At 56.2% G+C, this 26,773-nt stretch overlaps 2 protein-coding genes across 4 annotated transcripts in view; both read right to left on the bottom strand.

Moving 5' to 3' along the window:
- Positions 1 to 2,060: 2,060 nt before the first annotated feature.
- Positions 2,061 to 17,476, bottom strand: SRF (serum response factor). 2 transcript variants are annotated; one of them, XM_059467621.1, is made up of 7 exons: positions 17,316 to 17,476; positions 12,549 to 12,815; positions 7,313 to 7,571; positions 5,160 to 5,279; positions 4,292 to 4,483; positions 3,736 to 3,812; positions 2,061 to 3,472 (listed from the first exon to the last, which is right to left on the bottom strand). In XM_059467621.1, the coding sequence occupies exons 1-7, from the start codon at positions 17,358 to 17,360 to the stop codon at positions 3,377 to 3,379; spliced, it is 1,056 nt and encodes a 351-aa protein (XP_059323604.1). In that variant the 5' UTR covers positions 17,361 to 17,476; the 3' UTR covers positions 2,061 to 3,376. The 2 variants fall into 2 exon arrangements, with proteins under 2 accessions (XP_059323604.1, XP_059323603.1); XM_059467620.1 differs by lacking the exon at positions 17,316 to 17,476 and adding an exon at positions 14,142 to 14,585.
- Positions 17,477 to 20,368: 2,892 nt separating this feature from the next.
- The window catches only part of PTK7 (protein tyrosine kinase 7 (inactive)), a 34,749-nt gene continuing 28,344 nt past the window's right edge, over positions 20,369 to 26,773 (bottom strand). The window contains exons 14-20 of one of the 2 annotated variants that reach the window (XM_059468055.1): positions 26,444 to 26,647; positions 23,272 to 23,427; positions 22,857 to 23,089; positions 22,228 to 22,308; positions 21,996 to 22,147; positions 21,741 to 21,919; positions 20,369 to 21,546 (exon numbers count right to left, since the gene is read on the bottom strand). In XM_059468055.1, coding sequence (XP_059324038.1) covers positions 21,386 to 21,546; positions 21,741 to 21,919; positions 21,996 to 22,147; positions 22,228 to 22,308; positions 22,857 to 23,089; positions 23,272 to 23,427; positions 26,444 to 26,647 — 1,166 coding nt within the window. In that variant the 3' untranslated portion in view covers positions 20,369 to 21,385. Of the gene's footprint in view, positions 21,547 to 21,740; positions 21,920 to 21,995; positions 22,148 to 22,227; positions 22,309 to 22,856; positions 23,090 to 23,271; positions 23,428 to 26,434; positions 26,648 to 26,773 lie in introns of both variants that reach the window. The other variant, XM_059468053.1, reaches the window with a different exon arrangement.

Below are 26,773 nucleotides of genomic sequence, written 5' to 3'. Positions count from 1 at the left end.
ACTGGCTCCAGGACCTGATGCTATGGAGAGGCCAGCAGCTGCATTTTTAGCTGGCATCCTCTGGCCCCACAGCCCTGATAATTGCAATAAGCCCCTCTCCCTTTGGGTTTATTCACACCTTTGGACACTTTTCTGAGCCTCCATGTGTCCTTGATCTGGCTTCTAAGCCCCTGCAGACTGATTTTGAATATTACCATATCTTCTCATAGCAGTTTTCTGCAGGGAATTTAAGTCTCCCTGTTCCTCCTTATTAACACCCATGAATTAGGTGTTAATAGGGAGGAACAGGGAGACTTAAATTCCCTGCAGAAGTTCTTTTCCAAAATTCCCCATTTCTCCTCATTGCCGGTTTTTATTTCTCTTGACTGACACTCTGCCCTGCTCACCAGGGGCATTGTTCCAGAGCTTTCAGGAAAAAGCCCTCACAGCACTTCTGTCAGGCTCTGGCCCACACATTAAGCTGAGACTCCAGAGGATAAGTCCAGGTGATCAGGAATAACCTGTGCAGGAATCAGTGGGGACAGAAACTTTTGTGAGCAGCCCCTCTTTTCCATGATCCCCCTTGGGTGTGCGTCACCCTCTCCCGGCAAAGCATGGTCAAGATCCCAAATCTGTGCACAAAATGATAACATTTATTGAAAGAGTAAGTTTTTTTTTAATACAAAAGAAAGCTCTGTACATAGTACTGTGATTACTTCCACATCCTTCCAGAAACACAACCCTGGAAACTGGAGGGGAAAAAAAAAAATAATCCCACACACACTTATGCGTACACACACACACACACACGCGCGCACACACATCCCTCAAACCAGTAAAATGAACTAAAAATGTCACCACACAATAAATGCCATTTCATCCCTGATACACAAGTGTTCTTACAAGTCTGCACTTAAATAAAATACACCATTAGCGTTTAACCAGCAGTTGCCTTTGGGGAGCCAGGGAGGGGATGCAGTCACACACCCTGTAGCAGCAGGGGCTCTCCTGCCCTTCTGGCCCAACAGCTCTGCTCCATAGTGCCAGCAGAAGCAAAGCAGAGCAAAGCCAGGCCACAGTGATGTGCTGGGGCAAAGGACAATGCAAACTCTGATCCCACACTTCTCCCTGGATGAACTCCTAGGTATCTATGTGGTTTTGGAAGCATCACGGAGCAGTTTTCCTACACTGAGCCATGGGACATGGCTCAGCACTCCCACATGCTCTGAGCTGCAGGGTTTGCATCACTCTCAGAGCAAGAATTCTAAGGGGGGGCAGCATGCAACATCACCCTCACCAGATGGGCCACTCCACTCCCCACGAGCCCTTCCCAGGCTGCTAACAGATCAAAGGCTGAAAGGCTCTTGTGGGAATTCTTTGCCCAGGGAGCTTGGAGGAGACCTGTCCCCATCTGTGCACTGCAGAATAGCTGCAGAGGGGGAAGTACAGCCCAGATTGTCACCCAGGAGTTCAGGAGATGCTGCCTGCACAGCAAGCAGGGAGAACAGGGATTAGCCACTGCTGGTCACTCACCACAGGGAGGACTGGGGACACCCATGGCCCTTAGGCAGTCACAGGCACCACTGCTCCGTGACAAGAGCAGTGACAGTGACAGAACAGCTGTAGGTCCCTGGACCAGAAGTGAACAGGGTGGTCAGCAGAAAACCCAGCCCACCTCTGGCTCCGGGGCACACTGCAAACTGCCTGCTTCTGAGGAAAGGGTTTACCACTTCCAGAGACCACTGCTGGTCTTCACTTGACTTCTGCCCATTAAGCCCAAAAGTATGGGTAGGAAGTCCTCGTTACAGTTAAGTAGGAAACAAGCATCCCACTCGGTTCAGCTTGATCCCTGGCACATGCTGGTGGATGGAGAGTGCAGCTTAAACGCTAATGCTGAGGGAACATGTCCAAGGTTACAATACAAACTCAAAAGCAAGGCCCCTTTCCTGCCTCCGTGCCCACCCACCCACCCCTCTCCCATCCCCCTGGTACAAACCCCATTAAAACTGTACAGGAGCCAAACTTTTATTCCTTAAAGAATTACATAAATACTGAGTTTAACACTTAGAAAAATAAAGTAATTTTCTTTTTTTCTTTTTTTTTTTTTTTCTCTCCAAGGCTTCTTTTGTCTTTTAACTTAAAAAAAAAAAAAAAAAAAGTTACAGTAGCTGCTTCTTCCCCTAAGGGTTCAGCAGCTTCTCTCACTTGCTCACTCTCCCTCCAGGGACAGGGCTAGGTAGCAGAGCCATTCACAGCAATTCCCATGCAGGACCAAGCATGCCCCAGCCCTTCTCCCCCAGCCTTGCTGAGCCTCTATACAGGCATCACAGCTGCTCCCCCACAGCCCAGGATGGCCTGCAGGTCACCCTGGTGCTCAGAGGAAGAGCCTGCCACCTGCCCAGCAGCTCAGTGCCCCACGGGCTCTTCCCTTTGACATTTGAGTTGTTTTTCCACCTTGCATCAGATACAGAAATTTAGAAAGCGCTGGCTGGAGCTGCAGGGGGATGTAGGACAGACCCAGCCACGTTCCCCTGGGTGTATGGAGTCCGGAAGCAGTGCAAGGGCTGAGAGTGCGGGGCTGAGCAGAGCACAGGGCCCCTGAGGCCCCTCCAGGGCATCTTTGTGTTCCTGGGCATCTCTCTCACCACCTCACCTGTGCAAGGGCAGCCGCCAGGGCAGGGCCAGTCAGGCTGTAAATGTGCCAGGCAGCCCAGCGAGGAGGCACTGAGGGCAGAGGGCTCACTGTAGTGCATACGAGGAGGACAGGGCCACGTGCCATCAGCTGCGTCCTGCCCTCTGGGGAGAGGGCATGCAGGCCCAGAGATGCACATGCAAGCTGGCCCTTGTCTCCTGTCCGGAGCCCAGGGTGAGTTGCTGTGGCCAGGACCTGTCACCCCCACAAAGGCACATTGCTGAGGCCAGCAGCACAGCCACAACCCACTCTGCTGCTCCAAGCTGCACCTGCACCACGGCTCCGGGTCTAAAGCTGAGCCCCACGCAGAGTAAATACTCATGGGCAAGGTGACTCAGAGCACCCAGAAGGAGCCAGAGCCTCCAGCTGGGAATGGCCTGCATTTATTTACAGTGCAGAGCGATCCTCCCTCAAAAGACAAATTTCTTTGGCTGGCGTGAGACAAGCACAGCTATTGCAGCATCCAAATGCCCCAAGCCCTGCGCGGCCCCAGCACGGCTCCACCCAGGGTGGCTCCTGCAGCCCCACGCGCATGCCTGTGTGTGTGGGGGTGGGTGAGTGCGTGTGTGTGTGTGCATGTGTGGATGAAGGAAACGTGAAAAGGCAACAATAAATAACTGGTGCAGTCTGTACGAGAAGGAGTTGCTGCCAGCCCCGACACTGGCATGACAAGCCAGAAAACAGAAGGCCGGCAGCAGAGGCCTCTCAGTCACTCTTGACGCTGTGTGAGGTGTCCAAGTTGACCACCTGCAGCTCCGTCAGGCTGCTGCCACTGCTGCTCTGCTGCCCGATGACAGCCATCTAGAGAGAGAAGGGAGGAGGAACCACTGGGGGACAGCACGCCCTGAGACCGTGTGTGCCAGCAGCCAGGGGGCACTGTCCTTCCCGGGCACCCATTCAAGGAGGATGAGACTCCCTCACCCAAGGGTGGGTAGCACAGAGCACATTCCCAAACCTGAGCACTGATCCTACCCAGCCAGGTCTGGCCAGACACACAAAGGATGTGCAGGCAGAAGAGCAAGAATAAGCCCTGCACACACCTGCAAGTACTACTCTGTGCCTACCTGGTGAAGCTGGACAGCTGAGACTGGGATCTGAACCGTGCCTGATGGGGCTGTCAGGAACACTTGGGGGACGCCACCTGCCACAGAGAGAAGCACAAATGACACTGTCCCCTAAGAAGGGTTCCCCCATGGATCCTTTATCTGAGCTGTATGGAGTTACTCAATGACAAAGCTGCCTATCTGCACACATGGAGACATTCCAGAAGAAAGCATTTGGAAAACTAGTGAATGTGGCTGGGAGAAGCAGGCACAAGGCCTGAATCCAAGTCTTGCCTGTGGCTTCATGCTACTTTGCCCCCCTCTCCAGACCCTCCTGGCTCCCTGTGCTGCCTGCCCATCCCAGAAACCCTCACCCTCCTTTTTACCCATCAACAGCTCGTGCAATCCTTTGCACAAGAGAACGGCAAGACCTAAAAACACACATCAAGCATCACCCTTGCCAGGCCTTTGTGCGGCCACCAGCACTGCTGGGAAGAAAACCCTTTGTGATACAGCATAAATACACATGGGATGAGAAAAACCAGGGTGTCAGTGTCCTCTCAGGGAGCTGCCTTACCCTGATCCTGGACCTGTCCGTGGGACACCTGCATGGCGGAGGGCGCCTGCGGGAAAGCGTTGAGCACGGCGAGCCCGCCGTCGGCCAGGCCCGAGGTGGGCGCGTACATCACCGCGTGCGGGCTGGGGTACATCATGTGGCCGCCCACCGTGGTTGGCACCGACGACGTCATGATGGTCGCTGGGAGGGTCACTGCCAGCGGGACACAGCACATGTGAGCACAAAAAGGAACCTGCCACGCTCACCTGCCTGCTCAGCACCACCCCAGCCACCTGCTGGGGCACAGCTCATGGAGACAGCCAGCTCTGTCTGCCACCCCAGAGATCAAGCAGAGCTCAAACTTCTCCTTTCATGAGTATGAAGGGGCAGGAAAACACAGTGGCCAAACATCCCAGGACTAAATTCAACTTGTGTCTCAATTCCCAGATGAAACTTTAATAGAGCTGTTGAACTAGATTCAGCCTGCATCCAGGCACCTGAACTCAGATTCTGCTGACAAAGAGATGCCTTCTGCATAGACAGTAAAAGTCTCAAGCAGATGTAAGACAATGCCTTGTGCTAAAGGCAATGCTGGCTCACTAAGAAACCCCCTGAGAACTCAGCAACCTGTTCCCAGCTCCAGGCTGCAAGTGAGGGCAGATGATGTATCTGGAGAGGCTCTGAAATCCCCTGTAAGGTCCCCTATGCCTACATAGGATACAGTGTAGCACAGCAGCTGGCAACAGGGATCCATACACCTGGGAAACTGTCAGCCTTGGATAGAGCTGGCCTGAAGAAGGAAACTGGCCAGGGAGCAGGCGTGAGGCTGGTTGGTGTGAGGTGTTTCCAGCAGTGGTGAGGAAGGCAAACAGAAGGTGGTTATCGGTACCTGTTCCACTGGAAGAGGTCTGGGTAAGGTCAGTGCTGCTGTCACTAGAGGGAGACGTTTGCTGCGGGGCCTGGTGCACCTGGATTGCCTGGACTGGAACCTGCTGCGCCATGGTACCACCTGGGGAGAGAGAGGAGCCTGTCAGCCCGTGGCTCCACAGGGATTCAGGCACTCTGGGCCACGTGAAAGCCCCCCAGTCCTTCTCTGGCTGCTCACAGCTCCACAGCACCACTCTGTGCTGTACCGGAGGAGGCTACACAGCAGCAGTGTGTGGCAGAAACCAGAGACCAAAACCTGCTCTTTCCTGGCATGTGGGCCAAGAAGGGGTTAACTGGCCTACAAAGCTCCAAGAGTGAAGACAAGGCCACAACAGCTTTTGCCCAATTCCCAGCTGTGATTCAAGAACATCTGGGATCCTCCTTGCCATTCCTGGTTCCACCAAGACACAGAACAGATGTTGGGAGGAGACGGCCTAGCCTCTCCTCCCCAGAGGAGCCAGTTCTGCAAGGATCACCTTGCTGCAAAAAGTGGAACCACAAGAGCCCAAATGCCCACACCAGCTGGGCTCTGCTGCCTTCACACTCTGGAGCCCAGCTCCATCCTCCACAGGGCACTCAGGGTGCAGCTCTCACCCCTCTTGTGACCTTAAGAGCATTACAGTGCCCTACAGAGGGATTAGAGAACAGCTGGTCTCATGGTGTGCATCCCAGAGCCACACAGCCTCTGCCCCAGACCACTCCCTGCAAAGCACTGCAGATCCAGAAACACAGCTTGGCACAGCAAGGTCTCCTAAGACTGAGGTCCTGCCTCCAGAGGGAAGAGCAAGGGATGCCAGAGAGCAAGAATCACTGGCCAGCTTGCTCAGACTGGGCATTTCCCCACACATCACACCCCAGAGACACACATCAGTTAATTCTCCTCCTCCAGATCACAAGGGAAATCCAGTTCCTTTGAATGGGAGTCTGCTGTCTGCCCAGGCCCCCAGGAGCCTTAAGCATTCCAAGAAAGCACAGGAGTTAGCAGAATCATGGACTTAGGCACAAACAGGCAGGACATGAGAAATACTGTGTCACTCAGCATTGCTCCTCAATGATGGATGCCACCACAGAAAGCTCAGTCCCACTCTGAAACTCCATCCAGGAACAGGCCCAGCCCAAGAACAAACACCTGGACAGCCTTAACTCAGAACAAGAAGAAATTCCTACAAAGGACAGTGCACACAAGATAGCAGAGCAGCACCATTACTCTGCTCTGGGTCTGCCCTACCCTATCCTCTGCACTATGATTCAGGGGCTGACTGCAGATACAAACACAGAAGCAAGGGCAGCTGCTCAGAGCCAAATGCCAGCACTCAAACAACCACTGGGCACCTCAGCTCCTGTAGTACCCCTCCAGCATCCTCAGCCCAGCTGCACTAGGGACCTGCCTCTCCTGCCTTTGGTAGTCACAGGCCAAGCCCTGGGGCATGAGACTGAAAATCTGCTGCTTGCCTTGGTCTGCATCCCCCAGGATGCCGCTCCTGCTTATGTCAAGCATTTTCTGCCCTGTCTTCCCAGCCAGGGCTCCCTGTGCTCTGCCTCCTCTGAGCTCCCACAGTCAGGGGTCAGCTCTGTGGCCAGACCCAGAGACACCTCCATTCCCCCATCTCTAGCAAGAACAGGAGGAGAAGCGAGTGCTGACCTGTCAGCGATACAATATGCCCTCTAGCTCTGGCAGGGATGTGGAAGACTGTCTGCTGTGCCTGCTGTACCCATGACCAGCTGGCCCTGCTGGCTGCAAAGAGCCAGGGAGTGCAGCTGTGAGTGAGTGAGAGAAATGGCAGGGGTCCCCAGAGAAAGGGAAGCACCTGCTGAGAGGAGGGAGAAAGAAAGGCTTCATCATCACCAGCTCTTTTCACTCCCTCCAGGCTTCCTGGTGCTGCCCTGGGGTCCCAGCTCCCTACCACCTCCCAGCAGCAAGGCCAGCAGGCAGCTCTCTAAAGAAACACTCACTACATGACCCTTCTCCAGCCACTGGGTTTGAGTATGGATACACAGCCAGGCTCACCTTACAGCAGCAACCACTCTGCTTCCCTGCTGCCACTAGGAGAGAACAGCAACACACTCCAGGTGCAGAGATGGATGAACACAGCCCTCAGTCCCTAAGGCACTGACCTGACATGAGGGTGAAGCCAGTGGGTATCGGCATGAGGCCCCCAGACGTCACTGCACTGGCTCCAGTAGTCTTCAGCACTGTCCCGTTGGCACTGGTGACGGCATTGGGGCTGATGCTGGCAGACACTGGCGCCAGGTAATTGGTGATGGGGAATGACGGGCCACTGCTGACCTGCATGGAGGTCGAGGTGGTCGGGGCTGTCTGGATGGACGTTGTTCCCGGCAGGTTGGTGACAGTGAACGCGGGTTTCAGGGCATCCTGCAAAGGGAGACATTGTGACAGCTCGCACCAGCCCCTGAGACCAAACCAGGTTCTGCAGGTTGCATCATCCCCTTTCCAAACCATACCCCCCACAGCCTGCTGCCAGCACATGGAGCAGAGCCAGGGGAGCAGAGAAGAGCTGCTTGCACAAACATGAGGAGAGCTGGAGAGAGCTCCACATAAACTGTAGATGCTGGCCCAGGGCCACAGAGGTCCCCTGAGAGCCCTCCCTACAACACACCAGGGGACAAAGCAACCGTTCCAGTCCCCAGGAGTCCCCAAAATGTCTAAGAAGAGAATAGCCTCTTTTTGGCACACACCAGGCAAAAGCAGCCCTTGCAGCGACAAATATAAAGGCATAGAGTCTCCTGTCAGGAACACACACCACTTCCCTTAAGGCAGGAAACACGCGGAGAACCGGCTCTTAAAAGCAGCTGTACGCTGGAAGCGACAGGGGAGAGGTGACTAAAGGCAAACCTGGGAGGCCCTAACCCAGCCCTGAGAGCAGCTTTGGCAGGCGCTGGGGAATGCCTCCACACATCTCCTAAAGCAGAGGCCAGGAGAACATGACTGCAGGAAGTACCTATGTGCCAACCCACTGGCAGGAGATGGGCGTGAGGCAAATGCTTCCAAAGGACCCCCCAGTGTTCACTGCAGCCAGCACGGTCCTGCAAGGAGTGTCAGAGGACAGCACTGCCAGAGGAGCTGAGCACCAGGAAAGGGCTCTGTGCTGGGTCCACACTGGCCTGAGAGACCAGGCCAACACTGGCATCCCAGGTGTGGGAACAAGGGTGGAATTCCACGAGGGTGGAATGGGTGTGCCAAGCTGCAGCAACACTTTGGTTTCCACAGCCACAAAGCATGTGGCTGGATGTGCCTTGGATCTGCAGGAACCAACCAAGCCCAGCATGACTCCTGCTGCCTCTGGCAGTCACACCTCACCCAACTTCCCTCCATCCCCCAAATCCCCTTTGGAACACCCAGGGTGCCCATGGCTCCTCTGCTGCCCCGCTCACCTGGCCAGGAGCACACTGAGAATGCCCTGCTTCACAGGAGCCCGTGTCACAGAGCACAGGCAGCCTGCTGTCCCCGTGCCCTGACACAGCTGCCAGCACGCCTGGCAAGAGTTAAGGCTGCCACACTCCCACCCCTCCCACTGCAGCTGGTGGGCCCAGCTCTCCCACGTGCTAAGCCTTGTTCCCAGCTTGTCAAGCTGCCAGGAGCAAGGAATTCACAGCTCAACCAACAGCTAAAAAAGGGAAGGCAGCCCATTTTGGACAGGGGGATCCAATCCCAGGCACTCAGTCGTGCCCCAGGGCCCAGGGAGGGAGGAGAGCAACACCCCTCTGCCTTGGCACCGCGGTCCCTGAAGTCCAAATTAGCAGAGGCACGTGATAACGGAGCAGAGCCCAGCAGAGGCACTTTCCATTAGCTCAACCACAAACTCCTGCCATCCCACATGGGACATGGGAGGCTCTGGGTGCCCTCCCCATGTGGGTGACAGGGCAGAGCTCTCCCCAGCCCACTAGGAAGCCAGAGCAGAGCTGGGCAGGACAGGTGCTGCTCCCAGTTGGAAAAGCCAGGGTTGCTCATGCCCACTATAGCTGTAGAGTAGTATACCCATGAGATGTAACCCATGAGATATAACCCCCAGCCAGGCAGGGCACTCAGCACCCAGTCACACTCCAGATTCCCAGGCCTGGAGAAGGCATCCCAGAAAGTTCACAGCTCTCTACTCAGGGAGATTCTCAGGGCTCCCTAGAAGCACAAGGGCAAATCTCAGTACAAAACAAAGAGAGACTGGGAGAGAGGATGTGGCAACAGACTTGAATCATGCACAGCTCATCTCTGCCCTCCCTGTTCTGACCCTGTTGAGACTCAGATTCCTCCCATCTTTATTGGGCTGCAGCAAGAGGTCCCAATACAGGAAGAGAGCTGGGAGAGACTTTGGGATTGGACATTCACTGTCATCTCTTCATAACTCTCAGTGATCTCCTGGGCACCTTGGCTCTTCTCAGCACCCTGCAAAGCCCAGGCCACATACATGAGACAAGTCAAGGGTCACTTCAGCAGACATCACCCAAGGGGCCATGGACAGCAGCCCTGAAAGCTCTTCCCTTCCTGATCCAGCTGCATCCATTCCAGCTCAGTGCAAGCCTCAGTGTCTGCAGAAGCAGCACACAGCAGAGGTGCAGCACACAGCAGAGGTGCAGCACAGACCCTCACCACTGCTTTGCAGCATGAGGGGGTCACAGGGCACAGACCAGGCCAGCTGATGCCCATCCTGGGCCACAGCAGGGTCTTGGGGACAGAAATGATCCCACTCCACAGCTTTTAGGGACTGCCTGAGGCAATGCCATTCAGCATGGCCCAGACACCAAGACAGAATTATTACACAGGTGTAGCAGGACAAGCCTCAGAGGAATATGGGAAATCCCAGTCTGGTTTCCAACACCTGGTCTGTGTTCCAGATGTAGGAAGTCCCACGTTTTCCCATTCCAGAGAGATTACCAGATCAGGGCTACTCCCCATGCTCTCAGCCCAATCTAGAGCCTCTGAGCTCCTTCCAAAATATCCTTTCCCACACAAGCACACCCAGGAGACTGCACACAGGCAGTGTCCTTTGGGGCCTGCAAAAGATGACAGAGGTATCACCATGAGGATACAGCTCTCAAAAGTACAGCAAGCCCCAGTCCCAGCACCACAGCAGGGAGTTTGGGTCTGGCGCAGCAGGAGGATTTCAGAGCTGCTGCAGGTGTAGCACAGAGAAATAATCAGCAGGCTGCTGACTGCAGGTGACAGCCTGGCTGTGTCGTTCTTCCCACTCTGCTGCAGCACTGAACACAAGCAGGTTTTGTCCATACAGAGATCTGAGAAGCAGAGTTCTCACAAGGCCAGAGTGTCTTTTGGAGCATCCCATGTGGCTGCACCTGACAGTCCAGGCACCAATCTCCTGCCACCTCCTGCAGTGAGACACCTGCAACCCAGCCTGTGCACCACTTGTGCATCAGCAAGCCCCAGCCACCCAGCATGGCCCATCCACAGGCTCCTTTCATCCTCAGAAGACTTCTTGGTCTATCTGAACTGAGCTGGTCTCTGCCCAGCCACCAACCTGGCCTCCAGTCCTGCAGACAGGACAGCCCTTGTCCCCAGCCTCAGGGCTTGCTCTGACATGAACTCTCAGCCAGCCAGAGGTGGATTTATTCAGAATGCCAAGCAGAAGACAGGGCCATAGGGCTCCTCCAGCCTCTCATCAAATGCTGGCTGTGGCCACCAGGCACCCCATACTAAGCACTGGCACTGGGATGGAGCTTTCAGGGTTGCATCAGACACTGAGAATAGAGAAGTTGTGTTGAGAAGGTCTCTGCAGAGTAACTGCACCCCAAGGGCACAGTTCCCTTGGGGCCAACTAGCAGTGCTTCCAGGAAGAGTACAAAGGGATTGAATGTGGTCAAGTCTCATGCCAAGGCCAGGTAATTTGTCTCATTACGAAATGCCCACAGGACTTGTCTTTTCATCCAGGAGAAGCCCAGGAGGCACAAGTCCTTACAAACACAGGCTGCACAAAGGAGAGATTGCTGCTGCTAGAAGGCTTCTTTGCCTGCTGGATAGGACTGGCACAGCTTACAGCAGCAACCAGAGGCATGACAGACTGGGACAGCCACGACTGCTGCTGGGATCCCATCAGCAGGAGCCATTCTCAAGGTCTGTTAAGGGCTGCAGCACAGAGACTCCAGCCACACTTGGGCCCACCACAGCTCCTCTGCCTGCAGGGATCTCCGGGGCTGCTGATGCTTCTCAGGGCTCAGCAGCAGCTGAGCTTTTGCTTGGGGCAGCACTGCACACATGTGGGGCAGTGGACACTGAGGAATGGGGGTAACCAGCAGCACCGTGAGCAAAGCTGTTTGCTGTCACAGAAACAGGCAGCTGAATACCCCAGCAGCCCCAGACATGCTGGGCACGTCTCAGTGCTGCACTCTCTACCTTTGCAATTACAGCAGAGAGGTCTCCAGGTGCTGTCTGCTTAATGTCTAGAGGCCACTACGCGGCAACAATGTGGCTTGAGCAGGGACAGCTGAGAGGTCCTACCACAAGGCCAATGGAAGAACACTTTTGCAGCAAGCCTGGTACCCATGACACCAGCACAGGCACAGCAGGGCTGTTCTAATTCCCAGCACCCAGCAGAACTGCACACAGGCCTGGGAAGCTGTGGCAGAGCCCCAAATTCAGCATGGCATCCCAGTCTTGCACCACAAGCTTCCCTGCCTCCCATCTCCAAGCACCTGTGGATCTGAGCACCAGCCTGCAAAGGAAGCAGCAGGGATGTGGGACAGCTCAGAGGAACAGTGCCAGGGAATCCAGGGACAAGACAGGGCCCTTCCAGCAGAAAAGCTGACTCTGCCCAACCGTGCACCCACAGCCAGGCCACCCTGGGCAAAAGGCCACAAGTAACACGGGCAGGCAGGGGCCAGCGTCTGCAGGGACAACAGGCAGGGAGCAGAAATGGTCTGTCCAGCCAAATGTTTCCATTCCCCATGTCCTCCCTGCCCCCTTCCAAAACAGCACCAAAGCAAGAGACAGCTGCAGCTTATAAGGAATGTGAGGGGCCCTGCCAGGGACTCTGGTGAGGGAAACCAGGCCTTATAAGGCCATGGAGGCAGAATCAAATTTTTATCAATGAGTGTGAGAGCATGGAGACGCCTGGGGAGAGATAACAGTGCTGAAAGCTGGCCAGGGGGGTGGGCTGGGCCAGTGGGGAGCCATGCTGCAAGGGCCAGGACCAGGATACCTGCCGCCCACTCCCCTCCCTCTCTCAATCGCCGCCACTATCAGCCGAGGAGCCAGCCAGCCCTGGGATGACACAACACAAGCTCACTGCAGTGGCAGTGAAAGGGGACGCATCCTCAGCTCCCAACGGGGATGATGAGGGCTCCCAGCACAGCCCAGGCCTCCCTCGGTGCCCAGCAGCATTACCTTGGTCTCCCCGCTGCTGTCAGACTCGGACACCTGGTAGGTGAGGTCCGTCTCCTCAAAGCCAGTGGCACTCATGCGCTGGTCAGTGGTGGGGTCCGAGCGTGGTGGCGAGTCCGGGGAGTTGAGGCACGTCTGGATCAGCGCCTTCCCCGTCTCGCTGGTGATCATGGGCTGCAGCTTCCGTGTGGCAAACGTGTACACATGGCCCGTCTCGCTGGCCACCAGCAGCAGGACTTGAGTGCCAGTCAGCGTGGAGAGCTCGTAGGCCTGCCAGAGGGACAAGGGAAGAACAGGGAGTCACAGGTGACAGGGAAAACACACGGTGCAGGACAAGACTCCCTGCATGTTCCCACAATGGCTCTCCTTCTCTTCCCACCAGCTTCAGTTCCCTGCCACCCCAGAGGAGCTGTGGCCTCTAAAACCAACCCAGGACTGGCTCCCTACAGGTTGAACTGCCCCATGCTGTGTTCCCATCCCCTTTAGCACACTCTTAGGGGATGTGCCTGCCAAGAGGCCGTGGGTAGAGTGGTCCCCTCAGTACAGTAGCCTGACAACATGGGGACACGGGATTGTCTCCATTCTGGAAATCCCACTGGCTCCTCCACACACATCTGGATACCTCCCTCACCTCACCCTCAGTGATGTTACTTGGCACACACTTTTGCTACCTCATTCCCCTCACCAACACCCCATCCAGGCTTCGACCCAGATTTCCCTCTCAGGCTCCAGACCTCTGAGCACAGCTGCACCCAAGCATTCCTGCAGTGAGGCCACCATGCCGCAGGTGAGGAATACCTGTGCACTAGGAAGTGCACTCTTCACATGCCACCACTGCACACCCAGTGGCCTCATAAAAGCTTCTACAGATAGGATTGCCTCATTCCATGCCCCGTGGTCCCGGACCTCCAGGATGTGCCCAGCAGTACCTCACACCCATTCCCACCTTCCCGGTGTGCAGGATGCCCAGCTGAGCTGCCATGCAGCACTACCCAGTTGTTCAGGAGATGCTATGAGCACCACCAGGGACGCAGATCAGCCAGCAGCATCCAAAATCCCCCAAGTTTCTAATCTGTCTTTGCACACCAGGAACCACACACAGCACTCTGGACCGGCCGAGACGTGGCGTCGGTCCCTTCCGCGGCCGAAGCAGCCGGTCCTACCGGGGGCAGGGCAGTCCAGCTGTGCCACCGAACACTCGGTGTTTTGGTGGCGGCTCCCAGCGAGGGACCCCGAGGGCACCGGTCGGCACAGTCTGGACGCTGCACCGGGATGGGCCTCCCGAGACACATCACACGCCTGGCGACCGCCAAGCACACCGGCATGCCGCGGCCCCGGGGGCTCCCGCTCCCGGCTCCGTGCCCGAGCTCCGCCGGGGGCTCCCGCGCAGCCCCCCGGAAGGGGCTGGTGCCGGGCCGCCCCCCCGGTCCCGCCCGCGGCACGGGGAAGCCGCCGCCGTTTCCGGGCACGGCCCGCCGGCCTGCTCGGCGCTCGGACCGGGCCGGGACCGCCGCGGACAGGTGGGTGCCGGCCGGCATCCCCGCCCGGGCCGGACCGTGCCGCCCCCCCGCACCGGCCGGAGTCGCGGGGCCGCACCTTCTTCATGATGCCGGTCTTCCTCTTGCTGAAGGTGGTGTAGCGCCGCAGCTTGTTGTCGATGAACTCCATCTTGATCTTCACCCGGCCCCGCGTCTTCTTCCCGGGCTTGGCGCCGCTCACGGCCCCGCCGCCCCCGCCGCCGCTGTAGGCGGCCGCCGCCGCCGCTCCCGCCGCGGGCCCCGCCGCCGCTGCCGCCGCCGCCGCTTCGGCCAGGCCACGCTTCACGCCGCGCCGCTCGCCGCCCAGCTCCTCCTCCTCGGCCGACTCCGAGTCGCCCTCGCTGCCGCTGTACAGCGCCTCCCGCTTCAGGCAGCCCCCGGGTGCCCCCGCCGCCGCCCCGCCGCCGTTCGCCCCACGCGGCACCGGCGACCGGCCCAGCCCAGAGCCGCGGGCCAGCGCGGCGGCGGCGCCGTTCCCGGCCCCGGCCTGGCTCGGCAACATCGCGGCGGCGAGCGCGGGTCGGGTCGGGCCGGGTCAGGCCGGCCCCGCCATGTCCCCGCCGCGCTCCGCGCTCACGGCCCCGCTCCGCCGCCGCCCCCGCCGCGCCGCGCCGCCCCCATATAAAGCGATACAATGTTGCCTTTTATGGCGAAGGCGCTCCTTATATGGGGCGAGACGGCGCCCCGTCGGGAGGCGCCGTCCCATTGGCTGGCAGCCGCCGAGCGCCGGCGCCCATTGGCCGCCGGTTGGCGTTTGATTTGCATACGGTCGGACCGTGCTCGCGTCACGCCCGGGTTGGAACACGCAGGGCGGCTCTTAAAGGGACCTCGCCGCCCGGGACAGCGGGGCGCTCGGACCGGCTTTCGGACCGGGGCGGGGACCGCGAACGAGAGCGGGGACAGCCCCGGTGCCAGCCCTGCCCCGGGCCCCTTCTCGCCGCCAGCTCCGGGCACGGTCCTCGTAGGGGACTCAGCACGTGTCTCAAGGATTGCGTGCCTCGCCATCGTCGGGATCCATCCAGCCGGGAGTGGCTCCGCCACCGCGCCCGGCTCCCAGCGGTGCCACCAGCGGTGCCACCAGCGGTGCTCCAGGCAGCTCCGCAGCCCGGCTGTTGTCACAGCCTGCAAGGGGCAACGTCCCGTCCATTTGTGTCCGGTGGCTGCCGAGGCGCCGAGAGGACGTGGGTGCCCAGGGGTGTGCAGGGCACAGGAGTGGAGCAGATGTGTCCAAAACACACATTGCTGAAGCACAGGCTGATCACTAGCAAACAGGAAAAAGATGTCCCGTGCAAGAGGATGGGCCGCAGGTCTCCTCAAACCCGCACGGGGTGAGGCTGTGGATCCGCACCGCGGCCACCCATGGGTAGGACAGAGCACCTGTGCAGGTGGCAAGGGGCTGTCACACCCTGGCTCATGCCCGTCAGATGCTCCAAGCACCTGGCACAGGTCACATCCTCCGTGCAGGTGTGACCCAGGAGCTCCAGAGCAGAGGGACAGCCCACAAAGGACAACCGTGTGCAAGGCGCACTACACACAGGTCACCAAAGGTGGAGGGGATGGCACAGCTCCAGAGCCCAAAGCTGTGAGGACAGACAGAGAATTCTTAGCTGAGAAAAGGGGGTCTCCCACACGCTGTCCTACAAAAAGGAGCTGCAACCCAGGGCAAGGCCCCACCTTTGGCAACAGTGGTCTGGCCACAGACCCGTTTTGTCTCCTGGAGCTCTGCAGCACCCATGGAGCGCTCAGCAGCTCGCACGGGCCCTTTCCATATCTGCCTCATCCCTCAGAGGACACGCACGCCCAGCACCAGCCCTCACAGCTGTCCCCCACAGCCCAGGGCCAAGCTCCTACAGAGCAAGGGAGTAACTGCAAACCCCAACACCCCCCTGCCTGCCACCGCCGCCTCCCCCTCCTCCCGCCAGCCATGCTCCTCCAGTGAGCACACATGCCATTTATAGCTCCCAGCACGGCTGCTGGAACTCACATGCCTCCCATCACATGCCCTGGCCACCCTCCCCTCGAGCTGAGCACAAACTACACCTGGCACAGGTGAGACCGAGGCCTGGCCGTGTCCTGCCGGGCTGGGGAAGGGTCAGCAGGACCCTCAGCCGGGCTGGGGACACCACTTTGGCTGGGGACAATGAGCACATGGATCTGATGGCCTCAGCCAGCGCAGTCTGCCTGCTCAGCACGAGCGTGCAGTCACTGCAGGTAGCAGGATTTGGTTTCCTCTTGCTCATGGGAGAGCTACACACTCCTTTCCTCCTTCTCTTCCCTGGGCCTTCCAATTGCAAGGCCTTTTACTCCCAAGCTGCAGGAGTGTCTACACAGGCAAAAGGTGAGACCTGGCTCATCCCTTCTGCTCCAGTCCTTTCCTTCCCAAGCCTCATCCTATGGATGATGCCCGTCCTTGTGCTCTGAACAGGCCCAGAGCTTCAGCCTGCCCCGGCTTCCTGGCATGCCAATCTCTCACCAAGGCACCCAGACCCAGAGCTTCAGCCTGCCCCATCTTCCTGGCATGCCAATCTCCCACCAAGGCAGCCAGGCCCATGCTGGAGAGCCAAGCCCTGTCCCCAGGCCACCATCACCCACAGGACACAAGTCACCAGCAGGTCTTCCCTTTACCAAACCGGCAGCCACTGACAACTGGAAGCAGCTTAAAGCAAGTTGCCAGCCTTCAGGAATTGTCTTATTTACAACCCCCACATCATAAAATTCCCATTTCTAGCCCTGTTTAAACACAGCTTTAGGGCACAGCACTTGACAGTACACTTAAAAGTCTCTTAAAATTCCCCCAAAATTCCCTCCAGACAAGCTGCCTGGCAGCTCCACAGGAGCACAGATCCTGCTGCCAGCGTGACCCCAGCCCTCTACATCCCCTTTTCAATCCTCTCTAGACCATTGCAACAAGTGCTTCATCCTTTTCCAGCTCTTCATCCATATTCCAGCAGGGTGCTGGGGATGTGGTGGTTTCCATCCTGTTCCTGATCATCCTACTATTGATACTCCAGCTGTTTTTTCTGACTGCTGCTGACTACACTTAGCTGCTCTTTTTTTAACAGTCAGATCTCTTCTATGAGCAGTAACAACTAGAACAGAGGTACTAAAACTAGGTTATGGCCTTTCTTAATTTGTTTTTTTTTTTGTGGCCAACAGACAGGTGCGGGAATGGGGCTGCTCCCTGAGGGGTGACCGCAGGTCCTCATGAACAGGTATAATAAACCCACAGTACCTGAGCAGAGCAGCAAAAGGTGTTGGCATCCACAGGGCAAGCCATGGAGTAAATCCAGCATCCACTTGGTTGTGAGATACAGCCAAAATCCTGACTGAATAATAAAGCAACTACGTGTACCTAGAAGACAGGGCTAGAGGCAAGGCCAAAACAGGAACACCTACAAGCTTGCTTAAAACAAACCTAAAAGCACAGGCTTGAGCTTAAATGCAGCTCAGGAGTGTGTGTGTGTGTGGGGGGGGGAGCCCCAGGTGAGGCTGCTTAGGACAATTAAGGCCCTTGAGTTTCCACACAGCTGCAGCAGAGCCACAGGGCAGCAGAGGAAATCAGAGCAAACCAGGTAGCCCTTCCTCAAGCTGCACAGCACTCATGGACTAGGGTGCTCAAAGGGTGCAGGGGGAATTTGGGTAACTTCAGGGCAAGAGAAAACATCAGGGACTTCCTGATGGAACTGTCTGGTTTGGGAGTTGTTCATTGGGACTAACATCTGCTTGCTGCTCTCTTACACCGTGCAGCAAATGTTCCATTTTGGTCACAGCTGGTGGCTCTCTGCGTGGACCTGGGCTCTGATGGAGCCATGTGGTTCTTTCTGGCCCTGCATCCCCCACCCACTCCTCTGCAAGGTGTTCCTTCAGCTTGGGCTGAGGCAATTGGATCCCACCTCTTGTCCACTGCCAAGGTGCTCTGCTTCTCCTGCAGGGACTGATTGCCTGCCCTGCTCCACCACTTTTAGCTGGGACTGCATTTGCTCAGCTTGCTGTTTCCAATTACTTTGGCCAACATCTCTCCCCTCCCCAACGATACAGAATTTTTTCATTACATCACTCCCAAAAATACACAATCCCAACCCCCATCATTCTGCACTGTTTGGGTCTGGAGCTTGTCCTAGCTTTGATGACTCCATTTGGGTGCTTCCCTGTAGTCACCAGGTCCTGTCTGCATGGCAAGCAGGCTGTGGAGCCTCCAGGATGTGTTGGGACAAAGCAGAGCCCGCAGTCCTGATGCTGCTCACAGAACCAGCTCATTGCAGCCATGCTGTACCCTCCCACCACGTGAGATGCCAGAACAAGGGTGGTACCCCCCAAATCCTTGGCATCTCTGGTCTCTAGCCATGGCAAGGCTGAGATTCTGCTTGGCTAGGCCACCACAAGTGGCTTGGCTGCAGGAATCAGCCCAAAGGACAGCAGACAGGAAAGTCCACAGGAATGGAATGGATGTGAGAAGTGGAACAAAAGGACATCAAACAACAGCAAATGCACGAGACAGGTCCCTGGCAAGTTGGAGAGCACACAAGCAGCAGTGCCACAACACTCACACACTTCAGAAGGGTTGCACACACACTGGGGGAGCAACAAGAAGGACATGAGGCTGAAAGGAGTAGAAGGAAAGGCACATCCTGATCCCTCTGTCCCCAACAGGCACAGTGCCACCAGTCCCACGCTGTGGCCAGGCCCTCTGGTCATGGAGGCAGCCAGAGCTCAGGATGGCAGTCACCTGCTGCCAAGCCTACCATGCCAGGGAGCACCAGGTTCAGCAAACCAGACCTGCTGTCCTCCTCTAGAGAGGGGCCCAACATCCAGCCACTGCCACAGCTTAGCTTGCAAAGAGATCTTTGCTTGGGGAGAGTCCATTATCTCCATCTGCAAGTGTTGGAAAAGGGACAAACACTTTTGGTAACTGGCAGAGCAGCTGCCAGCAAACTTGCTTGCACCCAGTTTCCAAGCCTGGACCCAATCTGAGCTCAGGGCCAGCTAGCATATTCCAAGAAATAAGCACTTCCCTCCCTCCAGCATCTCCATAACCTCTCTGGGTAGCAGAGATGGGAAGAGGATCCTGGACATACCTGGTCCATCCCTGATTAAAGCAGAGCCAACTATGGGTAGTTCAGGACTCCTCTGGTCCAGCATCTCTGGGCATCTCTGATGATGATGATGACGGTGATGCCACAGCTTCTGTGGGACTCAGACCTTTTTTAGCCTTGAGGGGAAGCATTTCCCCTAATACCAGGATGAATGTCCCTTGTGCAGCCTGTGCCCACTGCCCCCAGTTCAGCCCCACCAGGGCTCCTGACAGACTCAGATCTGTCTGTATAACCCCCAAATCAGGGCTGTGCAGCCAAGTGGAGCTGCTGGTGCCTCACTGTGGCTCCAAGGGACAAGCCCATGCTGGCCTGGCTCATGTTCATGCTGTGGGCACTGGGGCTTCTTGTGCACCACATGCACGCCTTTCCTCTCCCAAGGAGACTGCCAGGACCCTGCCATTGTTCAGAGGAGAGGGCTGCAGACCACATGTACAGCAGGATATCCCCCAGGGTCCCCATCCAGGCCTGGCCCTGCCAGCATCCTGCAAGAAGCTGGAAATCTCCTGTACAAACCCACAACCCACCGTGGGCTGTGGAGCAGCCACAGAGGCGGGTGCACAAACCCAATCAGTACCTGAAGTGGGGGCAGCCAACCAACCTTAGGGAGAATGCCTGATGTCAAAGGACAAAATGGAAAAAAATATCTTGTGTTTAATTTGAAATGGAATAAAACAATATGTGCATTTTGTGGCAACCTTAACATTTCATGGTGACCTAAAAAGGTTTTGTTTAAAAGGGTGACAAGTTAGGAATTCATACACAAAAATCCAACATCAAAAATATAATCCTTTAAGTGGGAAAGCAAAAGGTAAATCTGCTCCCATTGGCTTTTCTGAATCTATGAATGCACAGTGGCTTTTTTAGTCACTGTGGTGTTTCAGCCAGTGACAGAAAGTGATAAAGAATTGTGGGCTGTAATTTAATAAGCTCTGTCATCCTGCAAGAGTGTGTCTTAACTACTTCAGTAGAAAAAACTCTGAATCTGGAAATGCTGCAAGAAGAACTGTGTAGATGTTTTCAGTCACTTTTTTTACTGTGTTGCCCAAAATTATGATGCAAAGCCTTGTCCTGTTTAGGTATGCAGCATCTTCCTTAAGCACAAAGAGGGGCTAGACAAACAAGCTTCCTGAATAATACAGGTTTAATTAGAGTACCAAGTAAAAGATTAGGCAGGTTTCACTTCAGAGATGTGAAAAAGGCATGTGAATAAATACCAGTTATGGTGGGCATTTGGGCCAAGGCCAGCTATCCACAACAACCATGAGTGGTGGTTTGCCTGGAGTCTTGAGAGGGACATTTTCTCTTGGAGAGCAACTCATGACTGCTCAGAGAGACAGCAAGTGCTGAGGCCAAGTGCTCCCTCAAGGCACACAGGGCTGGGAGCAGCACCTCAGATTCACCTGAGAAGGGGGCAAAGGGGTTAAACACAGCAGACAGATGCCTGAGGAACGAGCCCCAAACCCTTCCAAGGAGCCATGTGGAGGAAAACCGCTATCTGACAGCAGCGTTTTACAGAGACAAAAAAACATAACAAAACAAAAAAAAAAGCGCCTTCTTTATTGAGAGCAGCACGTAAAAACCCAACAAAACCCAACCCTTCTTGGCTGCAGTACCCTCCACTCAAGCAAACAAACTAACCCAACTCTAGGCTGCATTCCAGTAACAGAAATACTATGGTGGGGAGGAGTCAGCGCTCTGGAAGAGGGAGACAGGGGGCTCTGCCCAGAGTCATAAGTACAAAAAAAGGCACAGGGTAACTGGGAAAGGTAGTGAGCTCCTTCATATGCCAGGCACTTTGTGCTCCTGTTGGCTGGCCTGTCCCCATGGGCAAGGGGAAGGCAGGCATGCCTAGCACAGACGGACGGATGGACAGAGGCCGGGCCAGGCCAGCAGAGGTGGATGTGGTGAGCAGGGATGCCCGAGCTCTGCCGTGGGAGGGGCGGCTGCTCCATCCACACCAGCAGCCTGAGGGCACCGGGCTGAGCAGGCAGGGGGCAGGAGGCAGCAAGGGCTGTCTTTGGGACCCACTGGGGAGGGGGCTGGGGCTGGGGTACACTGGCTTGTGCTTTGAGTCCAGCAGCTGCTGATGCTGAGCTGCTCGCTGGCGCATCGGGGTCAGCGAGGGGCTGTGCGAGTGCCAGGGGCTCCCCGGGCACGCACAGACCCCGCTCCACCCCGCCACATCCTTCACCAGCAAGGGCTGGGGGGCTCAGGCTTTGCTGTCGGCTGGGCTGTCCCCAAGGGTGGTGGCAAGCTCGCTGAAGGAGGGCCGGTCCTTGGGGCTGGGGGCCCAGCAGCGCTGCATCAGCTTGGCCAGGCGGGACGGGCAGCCCTCGGGCGCCGGGAGCTTCGTCTTCCCGGACTGGAGACCTGATACGAAAGGAAACATTGGCAAGGGGTGTGACCCTCGCTGGGGAATGCAAGGAGAGCAGCAGTTCTCCATGCAGGCTGGGACAGCCTCCCCAGCCAGACCAGCACTGTCATCATACAGCCCGTCTGGCCCCCTTTACCACAAGTAAAGCACCTTGTGCTGTCCCCTACAATTCCAGGGATGCTCCACGTACCTGCTAGCACCTCATCATCTGCCAGTGGAGTGTAGGGCATCTCCCCATGCGTGAAGACCTCCCACATGAGCACCCCAAAGGACCACACATCCGACTTAGTGGAGAACTCATCTTCCAGCACAGCCTCAGGCGGCATCCAGCGCAGCGGGATCCAGGCCTGGCGGAAGTGGTAGTACTCGCTGCGGGGGCAGCACAGGCAGGCAGTGAGATTGGTGCCATTTCACCCCCTCCCATTCCCCTGTCAGGCTCCCTGACCTGTTGTACACGTCCTTGCTGAGGCTCAGGGAGGAGACCTTGACCTGGCGCTGGGCGCTGACCAGGCAATTCCTGGCTGCCAAATCCCGGTGCACGAACCTGCCGTTGGAGAGGTGCTCCATGCCCAGGGCCACCTGTGTGCACAGAGACACCTGACCCCAGAGAGCTGTCAGCACTGCCTGCCCTCCTTAGGCTCCCCAGCCCCAGAGCCCTTCCAGAGCTGCCCAGTCACCTTGTGTTTGGTAGTGAGTGGCTGTGGCTTCAGAGACTCATCTTTGCTCTTGGAGATTCTCAGAAACTGCTTCAGATCCCCCTGGAGACAGAAAGAAATTCAGAGTCGGCACCTCCACATACTGGCAAGGCTCACTGGTCCCTGCAGTGCCTGAATGTAGCAGGCCCACAGATCCTCATCTGTGATCTCATCCACGGTTCCTGCCTGTTCTCCTGGTCCCTGCCTTGTAGGGCAAGCCAGTATCTTGTTTCTGGGCCTCAACTGGCTAAGATTAGGGCAAGCAGGCCTGAAATCTCCAGGTTTTTCATGTCCCAAATTTATTTCTCTCCTACAAACTCCAGACTCCTCACAGCCCTTAGCCATTCTGCAGCATGGACTCCCACAACTTAGCTTGTATGGCTCAGTCTAGGAGATAAACCAGAAATTAGGAGATTGCAGAGGAAAAAGTCATCTCCAGGTCTTGCAGGAGACCCATTTTCCTTGAGACTCCTCCAGAGGCTGGCAACAGCACTAAGCTCAGCCTGGTCTCCTTACACCTCAGCTGCCCTGTGCTGCCAGCCCATTGCCACACTCCAGGCCCCTCTCCCACTGCTGTCACATCTCTGCTTCCCTGCTGGCAGGGCCCTTACCAGGTCCACGTACTCCAGGACCATGTAGTGAGGCTCAGCCTCGCGGCACAGCCCCAGCAGCCGCACCACGTTGGCGTGGTTCAGCTTCCCAAACATCTCTGCCTCCCGCCGGAAATCCAGCTGCAGCTGCTCATCCCTCGTCTGCAGGCTCTTCACCAGCACCAGCGCCTCGCCCTCACCATCTTCTGCACCTTTGGCCTTGGCCAGGAACACTTCACCAAACTCCCCCCTGCCTGCAAGTGTGGGGAAGCACAGGGGAAGGTGCCGTGCATTAGGACAGCAGGTGTGCCTGACATTACAGGGGCTGCAGGGCCCTCTGCACCCAGCACATCCTGGTTTCTGGCTGGGACACGCTGGGGTTTCAGCCACAGGTGTCCTGCCGGAGTGGGGACACGGCCAGGGTGGCCCACCATACCCAGGGTTGTGATTGTCTGCAGGTTGGAACGTGGAAAGTGCATCTTGTCCGTGGCGCTGTGGCGCTTGCTGGCCCCAGAGCTGCTGCCCAGGCTGGTCAAGGCCACTTCTTCCTGAATCTCTGCTGTCATCTGCCCATTCTGCAGCAAAGCACCGCCTGCCAGGGGAGCACAGACAGCTGCAGCATCCTGCCAGGCCACACAGAGAAAGCTCAGCCCCTCCTGGGGCTCTGACACTCTGAGCACTCCAGCCCCAGGCAGCAGAGTGGCCTGGCCTCAGTTTTTGCCCCATCTCTGGCAGCCCAGCAGCCACCCCTGAAATCAGATGCTGAGCAATGGCTTTGGTCCCAGAGCCAGCCAGCCCCATCTGGCCTTGTCCATCCCACTCAGTCATCCCCAAGCAGTGGCTACATCCCAACTACCATTGACAAAACCCTCCAGGGCAGCAGCAGGAGATGGGATGGGCGAGGCAGAGGTGGAGCAGATGGACACTGCTCACTATGGCCACAGTCTCTTGATATCCAAGAGACTCTCAAACCTATCTGACACCAGCTGCTGCACTCTGTCCCAGCAAGCCTTGGGAATGTCCTTGGAGGTGCTGAACCTCTAAGACCAGACCAGGCTGGATTTTAACTGGCTGGGTTAAAGCAGTGCTAGGAAGTCCTTGCAATCAGCCCCAGCAAGCTTTCTGCACAGGAACTTCACAAGAAACTTCCCTAGCACAAACACAAGGCAGAGAACAGGACAAAGCACGACTGCCTTGAGAAAACAGAAAACCCTGCATTTTATAGGCAGCTTCTAGAGCAATGACTGCATAGATGGCAAACCTTGATTTTGAATGTATTTACTGCTTGGATCAGACCTGGTTACTAGGAAGAGGTACTTTCCATAAGATGAAGGCAGGAGTTGGAATTTAAAGCAGGGAACAGCCTTGAGCCAGGGTCACTCACACCCCTCCAGCATCACCACTCCATTTCAGCTCCTCCTGGAATAAGGACTAGGCAAACAGCCACACAATAGGAAATTTTTAACAAAACTAAGACAAACCAGCATGAGATAAATCCAACAGAGTCCCACTGCCTTCGGTTTCCATCACAGGCTGTTGCATCACACAGTGTGGGTACATGCCTGCTTACAATGCCCGTGTGCAAGGCAGGTACCAGCACACCCTGAGCAGGCCTGGCCACCGTGACAGGGACCATGGCTTCGTCACAGGTAGGGCTGGAGCTGTGAACACTGGGATATGTTGACTTAAGAGCCATGGCTACTGACATCTGTCTGCTCTCACATGGTGGAGTAAGATTCGCAAAGATAAAAACAAAAAACCACCAGTTACCCCATAAATCAAAGCTGGATGCTCCTCACACTCTCCCTGCTTTGACATTCATTATCAGCAGGACTGCCTGATCCTCTGCTGTCTGCACTCATGACTAATCTGTCTCAAGACCACAAGCCTGAAGCCAAGAAGATAACACAAGACGACCACTGCAACTGTGCCAAAAAAATCCAGAAGGCTGCAGTGTGATGAGTGTGCTGCCACTGAGAGACAGCACCAGCAGGCAGCAACAAGAGCCACTTTGGAGAACACACATGTTCATGTTTCACAGAGCCTGGACAAGGCACTTGGTAACAAAAGGACAGGAGGCTTCATGTATCCTGCACTCCAGAGAGGAACCAAGTGTGAGGAAGCTGCAGGCTTTGCCCACCCGCCTGCTACAGACACAGGAGCATCTCCTGGAGGAGACACTAGCACAGAAATCAGTCCCCACAGCCATGAGCCTCCCCAAATGCTATGTCTGTATTCAACAACAACAACAAAAAAGCAGCAGAGCCAGCCATGGATACTGAGAGCAAGGTCTCCTCACAGAGGATGTGGCACAGCAAGGACGTCACCTTGGAAAGTAACTGGATGGTCAGGAGTGCACTGATCTACAGGAAATCCATAGCAAAGACCCACTGCGAGTCCATGGAGAGATTAAATCTGTCTGGATCCTAAAAGCACTGGAAAAGTCAGCTGGTGGTCAGCCAGGGAGCACCTGTAGGTACTCATGCAGGTGCTGAAACACTTTGTGTCACCCAGCTAACAAGGGAGCACATCAAAAAGAGACAAAGAGCCAGATCTTTGAAGACTGTGGTGAATGGAATAACTCCACTAGAGCTGACAGCAAACACAAACCACTTCTCCAGAGAGGCTGTGGAAGGACCAAAAAGGAGTCCAGACATCTGGGGAGCTGGGTCTGCTTGTAAGAATGAGGATGCACCTGGCAGCTAACCTGGTTCGAAATGAAGGGAATAAGAAGAGGCAAACTCTAACAGAAAAGAAATATAATAAAGACAGGTTAAGATAATCTGAGACCACCTCAGAAAAATTGAAAGAAATTCTTTCCCAGGAAGGGGATGCTGGCCAGAGCCTGCTGGCACAGGTGAGCTGCCTGTGGCTTTTCCACTGAAAGATCTCACAGTGGTGGCAGATACAGAGCACAAAGCTGCTGAGATGCTCCTGCATCCCTGCTCCTAGGGGGTTCCCCGCAGCCAGACTTCTCTTCTGGAGGTTCGGCTCTGCTCAAAGTGCCAATGCAAGGAGAAAACCAGGAGGCAAACCTAGCAGTTATGTTTTGCCAGGCCCTCACAGCAAATTGCACACGGTCAGGATGTGGCTGTGTGCTGGAGAACTGGGAGGGAACATCTGCATTTATGGGGAGTATGAATGGGGAGATCCAGGGAATTAGGGACACCAAGCTCAACTGCACCCCACCAGTTACAAGTCCTCACTGGAGATACAGAGGGAGTTCAGTGACACATCTTCCCTTCAGCACCAGGAGCTGCTGAACTCTGATTTGAAGGGGCCAGCAGAACATTACTGTTCCATTACACTGCACCAGGGATCCTTCCCTCCCCTGGGACAGTGATCCCACGTGCAGGTGCTGGGATGCAGGAGTGAGACACAACTTGGCAGACACAGATGGCACAAGGTGAGGCTGGGATTCAGGTTTCACACTGACTTGCCCATTTCTCACCTGGCAGCAGGTCTCTGCCACCAGGCAAAACCCACAGAGTGAGAGACCATGGGTTAGGAGTCCTCCCATCCCCTGGGAGCTCCCTGGCCCTCAGGCTCTCCAGCACAGGGACAGGGGGCTGTGGTGAAGCCCCAACCCTCAGGCGTACCGGCCTCACCGTTCAGACACTCCATCTCAGGCTCCTCGCCCTCTGGGTGCTTCTTCAGCCTCTTGGCTTTCCTCCTCTTCTTACAGTAGAACATCAGTCCCAGCACAATGATAATGTAGGCAACAGCTGCCCCCACTGAGAGCCCAATGGTCTGGATCATCTTGTAGGGCGTGTGGCTGGCAGGTCCCTCATCCTCTTCCGCTGCTGGCTTGTCTGTGGGGCAGAGAGCATCCAGCACATGGGGATGTGGAGGGATTTCCCAAATCCTGCTCAGGAATGTGCTGGAGGGATGTGAAAAGCCCCCAGTCCCCTACCCACTGCTGTGGCCACCTCCTCACC

Source organism: Ammospiza nelsoni, chromosome 3, assembly GCF_027579445.1.
Source record: "Ammospiza nelsoni isolate bAmmNel1 chromosome 3, bAmmNel1.pri, whole genome shotgun sequence".
Taxonomy (NCBI): domain Eukaryota; kingdom Metazoa; phylum Chordata; class Aves; order Passeriformes; family Passerellidae; genus Ammospiza; species Ammospiza nelsoni.
This window is presented reverse-complemented; position numbering and strand designations above follow the sequence as displayed.

What these genes read in the sequence shown, in the direction of transcription:
- SRF (XM_059467620.1), bottom strand. Translation starts at nt 14,585, where the DNA reads ATGTTGCCGAGCCAGGCCGGGGCCGGGAACGGCGCCGCCGCCGCGCTG. An exon ending in TGGCTTCACCCTCATGTCAG is followed by an intron (nt 5,280 to 7,312) that starts GTCAGTGCCTTA and finishes CTCTCTCCCCAG; the next exon opens with GTGGTACCATGGCGCAGCAG. An exon ending in GACCTCTTCCAGTGGAACAG is followed by an intron (nt 4,484 to 5,159) that starts GTACCGATAACC and finishes TCCCGCTGGCAG; the next exon opens with TGACCCTCCCAGCGACCATC.